This window comes from Pinus tabuliformis, chromosome X, assembly GCF_031772625.1.
Source record: "Pinus tabuliformis cultivar Carrire ecotype Pingquan chromosome X, CPIR1, whole genome shotgun sequence".
In the NCBI taxonomy this organism is placed as follows: Eukaryota; Viridiplantae; Streptophyta; class Pinopsida; order Pinales; family Pinaceae; genus Pinus; species Pinus tabuliformis.
This window is the reverse complement of record NC_142308.1, coordinates 1,133,154,117-1,133,167,196: the sequence shown is the minus strand read 5'-3', so window position 1 is coordinate 1,133,167,196 and position 13,080 is coordinate 1,133,154,117. Positions and strand designations below refer to the sequence as shown.

At 39.8% G+C, this 13,080-nt stretch overlaps 1 protein-coding gene across 1 annotated transcript in view; it reads right to left on the bottom strand.

Moving 5' to 3' along the window:
- The window catches only part of CYP71 (cyclophilin71), a 405,299-nt gene that overhangs the window by 267,542 nt on the left and 124,677 nt on the right, over positions 1 to 13,080 (bottom strand). The window contains exons 4-5 of the mRNA XM_089447133.1: positions 2,594 to 2,833; positions 2,259 to 2,380 (exon numbers count right to left, since the gene is read on the bottom strand). Coding sequence (XP_089303259.1) covers positions 2,259 to 2,380; positions 2,594 to 2,833 — 362 coding nt within the window. The remainder of the gene's footprint in view (positions 1 to 2,258; positions 2,381 to 2,593; positions 2,834 to 13,080) is intronic.

Sequence of the window (13,080 nt, the reverse complement as noted above, 5' to 3'; positions counted from 1 at the left end):
TGACATTTGTTGAGTCGATTGCAGGGTGGAGGTTCGGCTGTTAGAGGGTGATCTGGTGGTCAGAACTTTAGCAAAATGACTAAGTGTGTGAGCTAGTAAATTTGTGCATACACGACCTTGCAAACACACACTCAACGTGACTTGACGACAAGACACCTCAAACCATTGAGACAACATATGCTCAACATGACTGACCGATGGTGCGAGCGACAAGTGTGACACTTGTGATATATCGTTGAACGACCGCGACGACGCTTGAGCGACAGTGCATACAACTTCGTGTTTGAGTGTGACAGATGTTCACATAGCGAATACAACATGTACACACGACGCAAGGACCTTGTGTATGACCAGAACATGGCTGCAAGCGTGGCATTGAGACCAACATGCAAAAAGATGTCCATTGAATGATCAAACAAGGAGGGTGCAAAGGCTCACACGAGCCCACGGGGTGAGCTTGAGTGCTTGCAAACATCAAGTAAAAATCCAAGGGAGGCTCAGAAATTGGATGCAGGCCAAAATTTTGGAGGGTGTTGCAGCCGCTACAATAGATCCTTAATGAGGTCCTTCACTAATGAGGACACCTTCCTTCTCTTGACCAACTGAGCTCCTTCTTGTTGTGAGGTTGCAGAATTAATGTGACAGTATTGCAGACCTAGTTTCTCGCACATGTGAGAGATTTCTTTGTGTATTTGACTCTTTTCTCCTTCGCTTGACAGAGCCTCTTCTTCACTTGAGTAGGAGGCCTTATAGGCCTAAGTTTCTAGCCCAAACAATGAGAGATGAGCAACTGTGATGTTGCTGTTGTAGTGACCGCAGACAGCCCTCCTTTCCTCACACGTGTGACTGCAATTCACCCTAAAAAAAGTCCTTTAAACTTTGGTTATGTCTCCTCCTCCTTCGCTGCACTAGAGGCTCATTATACTTGTCTTTCTTCACCTTTTACTTGGCTTCTCTTACTCGCTGATTTCAGATGTAGGATTGCTTTTTCTTGGAGTGGACAGCCTCTATATATAGAGGTTTGTCCCTCCTTTAGGCCGACTTGAGGCCGACTAGGACACTGTAGGCTGACTGGACTTTTCTTCTTCGGAATTGCTTCTTTTGGTGATGTCATTGCATGGAGGACTTGTGACTTTGCTTGGAGGTATTCTTTTGACTCTTATACAAATATATATATGGTGTCACATGCCCATAAGGATCTTACTTTTTCTTTTGACTCTTTGACTTACCTATAGCACTTTGACATGTGCTAGACCTATTTCAATAGAAACTCATTGATAAATATAACAAAATAATATTTCTTTTCTTGTATAAATACAAATATCAAAATTACATTTATGAAGACTGAACCTAGTTACACTTTCTTCAACAAGGTGAACCACTCATTGTATGCATATATCATCAACAGTAGGGGAAGGTGAACCACTCACCCTACATACATGTGTCTGTAATCATAGGGGAAGGTGAACCACTCACCCATACACACATGTCAACCATCATGGAGTATCATAGGGGAAGGTGAACCACTCACCCTACACACATGTCAACCATCATGGAGTATCACAAGGGAAAGTGAACCACTCACCCTGTACACAGTGCACCAATAGAGGAAGGTGAACCACTCACACTGTACACAGCGCACCAATAGAGGAAGGTGAACGACTCACCCTATGGTCATTCATAGCTCAATAAGTACCCCAAGATAGCATTATTGATGGAACTTTTCTACAGATGGAAGTAACTTTTTTCGTTGAAGGAACAATCTGCTTCTGCTTTAGTACTCTGTTAGTAGCTAAATGTTGGACTGTATTTAGGGGAGGTTTCTAGTTTTTTGGATGTAATGACATGGATTCTGCCTGAAGGAATCAGAAATGCTGGAAAGCATCTGCAATGTTTACTTCTTATAAATAAAACTATGATTTCTTTTTGCAGAAAAAATGTGCCTCCTACTTCCAAGAAGCTTAGAACCATGTTGTTGTTTAAGGAAAAGAAAAGCATGCATAAAATGTCAACACCATTAAATCAGCACGGCCCTCATCAAGTTTTAGTGATGGTTGGACAAATCAACCACACCATCAGCTCATAAATTTCATGGTGTCATCAAAGAATAACATTAACAAATGTTAAATATTAAATGACCTATGAATCCAGGCATTGGTGACAACACACTTTCATAAACTTTCCTAACCACAATACTAATGCACATTATTCAATCATATATATCAAATGAAACTTATTATACAATGCATAGTACATACCCTTTATCTGGAAACTTCAGTGTTGCGGGAGACCAGTACTCAATCAGCCCTCTAGCATCTGCAGAGATAACCATGTCAAAAGCATGGTTGTACTTCATAACTGTTACTGGACCACTGTGAATCTACAAATGAGAAACACATGTCAGAGAAAGCATAAGCTAAAAAAGTCATCATTAATTAAAATATTCCCATTAAGAAACCAAATTTTACATTAAGGGGAATCATTTTCATTAATTATTATCAAACTGATTATAAATCCAAATCTAGGAAAAAGGAAGAAACACCAATGTTCAAACAAATAGCAATTCACTATAAGAAAAGTCCAGCAAGAAAACCTTATTTGAAACTATAGGCTCACTGCTATCAGCACGCGCATCATAAATATGGACATCAGGCGAATTCCGATCACTGATTGCAAGCTTTGGTTTAACATCTCCTTGTTTGAATACCCATTCTATAGTGCCCGGAATAAAAGGCAATCGGATCATTACCATCATATCATAGTTGACCACGTCATAAATCTTCGCAGCCCGGTCATTAGAAATTGTGCAACAAAGTAAACCATCTGCACTAACCTGTATCAATGAATTGCATTCCAGTGACAGTTGCAAAAAAAGGCAAGCCATCAAAATTAATTCACTAGGGGAAAATGCATATTCTGAATGCAGTATTAGACCCTATAAAAACACTAGCCTTCCAAGTGCCAACCATTCAAAGAAAAAATTCTAAACAAATTATTCACTGCAATGAAACGAGTCACGCTTGCAAGCCATGTATCAAAAGACATGCAGACATATTTTTTATAATTCTAAACTAATCCTTCCAAATCTGAATTTGATTCACTGTCATAGACTAAAAATTAAAATGCCTTACCTATATTGTAAGACAACTCGGCATGGGAGAAGAATATGAGTTCTGTTATACAGCATTATGTTTCAGAAGATCTTTATAAAATAAATCATATTCCTAGCCACCTCTTAGAAGCTATCCATACTAAAGAGGGTAGAGCTCTTCCTATCCTTTGAAGATACATCAATAAGAACCAATGAGCTCTATCTTGGGTGTACACCGCCCCACATATCTCATGGATATGTTATGAACAACTTCCAACATGTGCAGTACATTCCTGACAACTGGAAACTGGTGTTCTAAACAAAAAAAACGATAATAATTAAATCATCACTGCTACTGCACCACCTTAAGAGCTACATAGTTAGATTGTCACTGTCACTGTACCACCTAAGGAGCCACAGAGTAGTTAGATTGTCACTGCTACTGCACCACAAAAAGAGCTACACATAGATGATATTGGACAAACGTTAATCAATACCAATCAACATGATACATCTACAGCAAATCCACCAATTGTTTGAGCAAGACAAAGGACAGGGCCCCAACTTGGTGCCTACAGTCTATTTCCAGGAATTATCAACTCCAAAAGTGAACCCAAAGATGGAAATGAAATTCGATTCAAAAGTACTTGATACCCCTTAGGTCAGCAGAGTACATAAATTTTTTGCAATATATTTCACCACCATTGCAAGCCCAAGGTCACAAGTCCAAAGCATTGTAGCAACCATGTGAGGCTTTGTATTAGGCATCCTATACCTATGCCTTATTGTCTGTATCTTCTTGTGTTGGTCAAACCGGCTGGTCCCTTGGAGTTCAGATCGGGTTCCTTTCGTCCTATATAGAAATGGAGGGCTTTAGATGGGCTTACTTGAGGACTCATAGTTTTATGCAAACCAACTTTTGTAGGGTTGATCCCCAGTGTATGGGCCAGTGCAGCCCCCGTCAAGGTGCACATATGTCTGCATCGTTAGAGTCCATAGTGTCTTTAGGTGCCATTGGCTTTGGTGCAGTATTCCTCAGGCAGCACTCATGCATGGCAATCTCATATTAACAACTTTCACAGTCCCTGAGACGATTCACGATCCCAATGAAAGTGGTCTCAGTGGTCAAGAAGTAAACTTCATCTCAGTTTGTTTAGCTTGATGAGAGAAGTCCATGACAACTAGAATTTTCCAAATAGTGAAGGTAGTGGCCAGTTAGAGCTTAGTCAAAGTTCGTCAAAAAGGTCATATAGGTTTCCAATTGGCAAAAAAGGGTCAGCATTGGGCAGTTTGGTACATGCATTATGTCAGAAGTCATCTACAGAACAAGAGGAACAAAACCTAAGTGTCAAAACTTCCAAATTCCTCGGAGCATTAGAGAACCAGCACAATGGGCTGATGACATCGTAGGGACAGTGATGGTGTGGAAACATTAGCAGAGTATGGATATTTGGAGGCATATCCAATTCAGATCAAGGCCGGTTCCAGCATACCCAAGGGTTCACCTGTCATATGTCTGGAGGCACCACTATTCACCAACAAAATGTCATTGTGATCTGAAACGGTGCCTGTAAGGGAAAAAAAGAGGAAGTAATGCATATCATCTGTACTGCCATCCTTGGATCTCTTCAGATGTGGATGCTTATCATCATCAATGTCTGTTGTTGAAGCATGTCACTTGCCCTTACTCTTTCTATCATTCTTTCCTTTAGGACACTTGCTTTTATAGTGACCAAACATGTGACAACCAAAACACTGAATCTCCGAAATATCCTTTTTCTGATTCTGAACGAGAGCAGGTCTTCTACCAGTATTCCTTTTAGGAAATTTTCCAAAAAAATTTCTACATTTACCATTCTTCGTATGAGTTGCAAATGCTTGGGACTCACTATCTTGAGGTCTTTGAATCTTCCCCTTTAATAGTAGCCTAGACTCCTCTTAGGTACAGGAAGCCCCTAGTTGATCAAACTTTGGAATTTATGTTCTGCCACAAATGTTTCATACAAATGAATCCCATGGATCAGGAAATCTATTAAGGCTCACAATCACAGGTTCTGATTCATCAATATTTTCTCCAATGGCCTTGAGTTGATCTCTCAATTGAGAGATCCTCATGAAGTAGAAAGCCACAGTATCTGATCTAGACATCTAAATATTACGAAGGTGATTCCTCAAGGTCATATTCTGACCAATGTTGTTGACTGTATACAACCCTACTAGGGAATCATATGTTTGCTATGAAGTCTTCAACCCAGCAACAAATGTAATCAAATGGTCTTTGATGGACTCAACAAGAATCCTTTTGGCCTTAGTTTCCATCTTCTTGTGCTTGGCCTTTCCCTCATCATCCTCAGGATCAGCAATCTTGCCTTCCACGTATTCGATGACATCATTCCCTTCAAGAATGAGATCCATTCTAGTCCTCCAAGCCCTAAAATTTGTTGCACCTTCTAGCCTATCTTCAGACTTTATAGAGGGAGCTACCTGGTCAAGAATCTGGTCACAGATCAGATTGCAGAATAGGTGACTTCAAGGGGTGATCTCAATGGCCTTTCTTCACGAATGCACTAATGCCATCTTGATTTTCTAGTGCTAATTAGACAAGCACAATTTTCTGCAACTGATAATTACTTCCAATGATATATGATATTACTTTAACACACTCCAAAACACCATTATGTAATTACACTCGAAAAATTCAACTGGTCAAACATTGACTATCTCAGAAATTCGACTCCTTAGAAACTTTGGCCTCTTCCTCAAATAACTTCCCATGTGTGAGAGAGAGAGAAAAATGTGAGTGATGAGTGAGTAAACGAGAAGTTTAATTGTCTTTTCATAGTGATATTAGAATGCCCAAGAGGCACATATCTTTGCAAATTAAATTTAAATTTCTTTCTTCTAAATAGTTTGGGAATACCTCCCACAGCTACCCAAAGATCAATATGAATTAGGTTATAATCCACCCACATAGTTTTTGACTTTGTTAAATTGTTCCTCCATCATTTATGTGATTCTTTGCATAAATTTAGGTAGAAGTAAAAAGTAAATATGCAGTGCATTCTTTATATTTTGGTAATTAAACGTATCTACCAGGAATTACTACCCACCATAATTTATGCAATTCTTTGCATAAATTTAGGTAGGAGTAAAAGTAAATATGTTGTACATAAAGATTGTAACAACCCTAAAAATTTAACACTCCCTCTTAGCTAGGGAAGTATTCACCTTGGCTTCCTCAGAGGTCCACTTTGTTGAAAATTCCTCCATCCCAAGAAAAGATTGAACAAACCTGCTATGTTGATGTATCCATCCACTTAATGTTCTATTCTAGAATCATGTGGAAAGCATTCTGCATTAGCATCATGCAAAAAGATCTAGTCATCCACTAGGCAAATACCCTATGGCAATATGTTTAGGTACCCCCGACTGAAGCAAGGTTACTTGGGAGCCGGGAGTAGGAGCGGAAGCGGGAGTAGGGAGCGACATTTTCAAAAGCTCCTGGATCGGGAGCAAATTTTTATATAATATATATTTTTATATATTTTGATGCATATATGTCAACAAAAGCATGTAGAATGATGAATTAGATATAAAAATAAAATATATATATATATTAAAAAAAAAACATAGATTAAACGATATAACAGCAATCACTTAGAAGTTATAATCTTCATCAACCACGTCCACAAGTTAGTAACATACAACATATCAAGTCTCATGATTCATCAATCTTAAAGTTTCAAGCTTTTAAACTTCAATATATAACATTTATCATCATTGATCACTAGAGTTGTAACTTCTACTTATAACCATTACCATGACCAAGTAACCAAATGATAACAAAGAATATCTAACATGAAATGAAATGTTTCAACTTTCACGAAGCATCACATTCATAATTCATTACCAATGAGTTATAAATGCCAACTTCAAACTTCAAACTTAAATTGTCATATATTGTTTACAAAAAATACCATAATAAATATCAAAGAGTCAATAGTTATAAAAAGTACTAGAAACTAGACAAGACAAGTAAATCTAATATCCTAAGTTGCATGAAACGCCGAAACGTTTCGGAGTTTCCAAAACGGGTACATTTAGAAACATTACCTCTCAAAAATGGAAACGGCAATCGAAACATCGTCTGAAACGTCATATATGTTTAAATATATAAAAATAAATTTATGAGTAAGTGAATAACATAACATTTTGCAAGAAAAAAGAGAATAAAACCCATAGATGACAATTTAGAAGGACAACCAAGTCTATATTAACTCTCGTAGATGATTACATTATGGTCGAGTTTCCGTCGAGTTTTGGTCGAGTGTCAGACAAGTTTCAGAGTTTCGGGTACAAGTACATCCCAAAACGTCGAGTTCCTAGAAGATTCGTGCAATATAGCTAATATCAACTGCTCGACCATCTTGCCATGAGAAATTTCTAATTCCTTGTCTTGTGCTTTATTGGGAGTCTCCTCCTGCATAATTGAACAACCTTGGTGCTCTTGATTAAACACAAGTTCCATACCCTAGTACCCTAGGTGCTCTTGATTATTGGGAGTCTCCCCCACATAGAGGGCTTGGTACTCTTGATTAAATACAAGTTCCATACCCTAGTACATGACAAAATCCAATGGAAACATCGCAATCCCCCAATCCTGATATCCTGAAAAAATGATAATTCTACTGGATTTTGAGTGAGATATAAAATTATACTTTCTACATATAAAATCCAATGATGTCAAAACCACTCTCAAACATCCTGAGCCATTTCATGGTAATGTTAAAAATTTATGTAAAAGGATGAAAATGAAAGATAAAGGAGAATGTGACTTTTACTTTAAGAATTTAACATTACCATGAACTACATATCAACAATAGGGCCATAGGCTTGAACATTAGGCTACCCCACTAAAAATAAATTGTTTCCAATCTTCAATAGCTCCCTCTATCGCTCCTAAATAGGCAGGGAGCGAATTGTTTCTAGGGAGTGCACTCCTGAAATTTGCAGGTCACTCCCATCCGGAGCGCGCTCCAGGAGCGGGTTCGAGAGGGGGGTCACTCCCCCGTAACCCTGGATTGGGGTAAAAACAAAACCAGTCCTGGGTCACCAACTAACCAAGTCGTCACTTGGAACTAGGTCAATTTTCCCTAACCAATGGTGAAACCCTGAGCCCATTTACCATTACCCCATGTCGTCACATAGCACTTGGATGATAAAAATACTTGTATGATGCTTGAGGCACCCACTCTACACACTAGTCAAGTAACCCTTGCGACATGGTTAGAACCTTCTGACTGGGAGAGCACTCTAGGCCCTGATGCTATCTGGGTCGTTCTCCCTAGCCACATTACATGGCACCCAGTTAATACCCTTGACCTAGGGAGAATGTCTACCTTGATGCTACAACATCAACATTCCCTGTAAACCATGGAGGCATTCTTAACCACTCCAAGCTTGTCCCTTTATTATATAAACTTCATCTGAGACAAAGGCTTTGTGAGAATGTCAGCAACCTGCTCATTCGTAGAAATGTATTGGAGCCTCACTACTCCCTTTTGTACCATGTCTCGAATGTAGTGGTACTTGATCTCAATGTGCTTCGACCTGTCATGGAAAACTGGATTTTCCGAAAGCTTCACACAACTTTGATTGTCACAATGTATCACGATCGTCTCCAACACCTAATCAAACAATCCTGCAAGCAGCTTCCAAAGCCACACTACTTCACAACTCACTAATTAGCTACAATATACTCAACCTCTGAAATGTTGATTGCGACAAATGTCTTCTTCCTGCTCATCTGAGATATCATAACAGAACCCAAACTGAAGCAACATCTTGATGTGCTCTTCTTGTCTTCAACACTTCCTACCCAATCAGAATTTGTGTATCCCTGCAATTGTACTTCACCATTTGAGACATATCTCAATCCATAACTGACTATACCACACAAATATCTCAACACATACTTTGTCACAATCCAATGTACATTCCTAGGTTCTACCATGAACTAGCTCATAGTGGTCACTACAAAGCAAATATCAGGCCTGGCATTAACCAGATACATTAAGGATCCAATCAATTTTCGATACATACAGGGATCCACCAATTCTAAGTCAAAGCCTCTTAGCTTCTTCAGATTGGTCACCATGGGAGTGGCCATGGACTTGCAATTCTGTTGACAGTGTGAAGTCTCAATTAGACCTCACACCGTTTGGAATAGGAGCCCCATCTGGAGTATTAGCCCAGTTGCCATGTATTCTTACAGATTTTCTTTGGCTCTAACTATCAGCAAGAGAGAGGAATGCAAATGTGCCTTTGAAAAGCAAGGGGGTGTGCCTGGTGAGTGTTTGATCGTATGTGTGTCAAAGTTCTTTTACCGCGGAGGGGGATGAGAAGCGAGCCTCTAAAAAGAAAGGTAATAGTACCACCCTAGTAGAGACACACATAAACAAGAAGAATTCGTGCAACATCCGGCAAAATAGTCCACAAAGATTTGGCGATCATTGCAACCAATATAACAAAAAAGATTTGTCTAATATCTAGCAGAATAGTCCATGAGAATGCGACAGCGATAATCCATTACAGCACATTCTCAATATGATAAGTACCAAAATAACCAAAATAGTTCAATTACTTTAGCACAGATGAAAGCAAACATTCACAGAACAGTCTTACAAATATTCATAATCCATGCATGAAGAACGTGTTGGCCATAAGGCTTCTGATATTAAGTAAAAGTTTCAAGACACATGTATACAATGAACACCATTGGCTCCAATAGTGGAGCATTGGTGCCACTCCTTGCTCCTCAAAAGAACTAGTTGGTCTCTCTAATGCCTTGCGGGAGGAGCCAAGGTGAAAAGTCCTTTGCTCATACAATGAGGGTGTATATATAACCAATGAAGTGATGCTTCACTTTCCTTGTGACCCTTTGACTACTATCATGACTGTTTGACTTCCTATGACTTTTTGACTTTTACATGACTCTTCATATTCTAAATGTGTCCTTTGGACTTCCACTTTACAATACATTTTGAATAGATAGTTACATGATCCACAATAATGAAGTGGCATATGATGACTCGTGACCGGACATGACATGACACTGATGACATGGACTGCATGATGATGTGGCGGTACCAAGCTGTCCTTTTGTTGCTTCTTTCTTTTCGTCTTCAATAAGAGATGTATCCAATGCTTCATCTTCATGAGAGATATGCTTTGTTCTTCATATATGCCTTCCAAAGGGTTGTAAATCAGATGGAGTCTTCATGCGGTCTTGATCTTTGGTCTACTGTTGTAATCCAATGCTCCTTCATCTTCTCGTCTAATGATCATCTTATCTTTTCAGCTCCATATGTGTATTCTAGCATGTCCTCCTTCTCCATCTCCTTCATCATATTACCATAGCATGATAGAGTTCTTGCATTTGCAATCCACTCATGACAAGATGACATCAGTCCGATAAACCCTTATCTAAGATGTTCCATGATGATCCATTGACTGAGCCGGAACCAGGTGGCAGGCTAAGGGATAGGCTCAGTGATTGCACAATTGCGCAACTCAAGCAGTCAAGGGTCAGGCTTGAACCTTGAGACTGTGCAATGCGCAGTTCAGGCTTGGACTGAGCAAAAAGATTGCACAGTTGGGGAGCTCAGGGAACCAAGCTGAGGGCTTGAACACTGATTTTGCCCATTGCACAGTTCTGGAAGACAGAGGAGCCTAGGGGATTGCACAATTGCGCAGTTCAAGAGCTCAAGGCTAAGGCTTGAGCCTTGAGATTGCGCAATGCACAGTTTAGGTTGGACTGTGCAGGCAGAGCACAAAGTTTTGACACTCGTTGAGTCAAACTACAAGGTTTTGCACTGTTTCAGTCAACTACGCAGTTTTGGGAGGCAGAGCAGACCTGGTGATTGCGCAGTTCAAGAGCTTAGGGTTTGGGCTTGAGCTCAGAGACTGTGCAATGCGCAATTGGGGGCTAGGCTGGATTGTGCAATTCTTGGGACCAAGTTCCAGGCTTGAACACCGGAACTGCGCAGTGCATAGTCCTGGGAGGCAGGAACTGCGTATTGCATAGTATCATGGGACAGGGTTGCAACTTGAGGGTTGGAACTACACAATGTACAGTTGAGGAAGGTCGGATGAGGCTAAGTTGCAGGGAATTTTCCAAAAAATGGCTAAGTGTGGGATCAATGAGACTGATGTGAATAGTGATATGACTTGACTGTGATCACATACTTAGAACGCTTGACGACATAAAAATATAGATCATCCATAACAAGTTAACAACATATTTCCCTCAATGCGACAACTTTGTGACAACTTTACGACACTAAAGATACACTTAGCGACGACCGTGACAACACTTGTGCGATGGTGCTTAAAACTTGGGAAATGAGTGTGACAGGGGTTTACATGGTAATATCAACTCATTTTCACGAAGATAAACCCTTGAAACCACCAAAATGAGCTTATACACATTGTGTGACAGCTAACATGCGTAAAGACGACATTTACTATATGAAGAGAAAAGGGAGAGCAACACTTGCAATATGCAAACGATATTGAAAGTGACACATGCCATAGCGAAGATAACATGAAAACAACACTAAGTAAAATGAAAGCAAGCAAGAGCAACAGTTGAAAGCATGAAAACAACACTCGCGAAAACGAAGGTGCGCAAAAGCAACAGTTTGAAAAACTCACCAAAATAGAAGTACAAACGCAACCAAAAGTGAGGGACTGTCAATGATAGTGCGCACTAACTGTTGACATGGGTTAAACATTGCACTAACACTGTCTTGACACACTATGTTTATGCTTGTTCAAGCTTGCGTGGAAGAATGCGTTCATGAACTCGTTGCAAACTAAGCATGTGTGACCAAGTGACTTCGATCGATCAAGAAGTGACCACAGAACGACTAATCGCAAGATCCACAGTAGGCTCCAAAATCCAAGTATAAGCAAAAAATTTGAGAGTGTTTTTCGCAGCGACAACAAGTTCATCATCCTAAATCTCTGAAGGACTGTAATAATATACTTCCCTTGACCAAGAAAGATCTCATCTAGCTTTTGCCACACTTCTAATCTCAAGAAGTAATGCATCAAACCTAGATCCTTCATCTCAAACTCAGAGGTCAACTCCCTCTTACACTAATCAATGAGATTTTCTGCTCCTATCAAAAACAAGTCATCAACATATAACAACAAGATCACATGCTCACCTTTAACAACCTTGTAGTAAATATTGGGATCAGCATCATTCTTGGTGAAACCAAGACCCATCAAGTATCCATTAATTCAAGAATACCAAGCCTGAGGTGCCTTCTTGAATCCGTACAAAGCCTTCTTCAATCTAGAAACAAGAGATTCCTTGTCATGTACCTCAAAGCCCTGAGGTTGCTCTATGTACACTTCTTCCTGAATCACTCCATTGAGGAAAGTGGTTTCCACATCCATCTGATGCAATTTCCAACCCATAATAGAAGCAATAGAAATAATAGTTCTAACAGAAGTGAATCTCGCATTTAGAGCAAATGTCTCTATATAGTCCTCCCCCTCTTTCTAGGAGAACCCTCTTGCCACAAATCTCACTTTGTACTTCTATGTTGCCATCCACCGCATGCTTGATCATGTAGATCCACTTGGAAGTCACCACTGACTTCCCCTCAAGTGTTGGCACAATTTCCCACACACATCATTCCTCATGATGAACTGATATTCCTCCATCATGCCATCCTTCCAAACTTGTTGGCCTACAACCTCCTTATAGTTGGATGGCTCAAAATCAATGATGTGACTCATCAATGTCACAATATCCTGAGTACTTCTTAGTACGTTTTCTTTCCCTAAACGTGTCACGGGGAGTTGCATGCCCCTTTGCATCCTTCAATGTACTTTGAAGCCATGTCAACCTCCTCTTGGATTCTGGAACAATGACCCTAAGTGGATCCACTAGCTCAATTGGCCCTTCTAGTCTT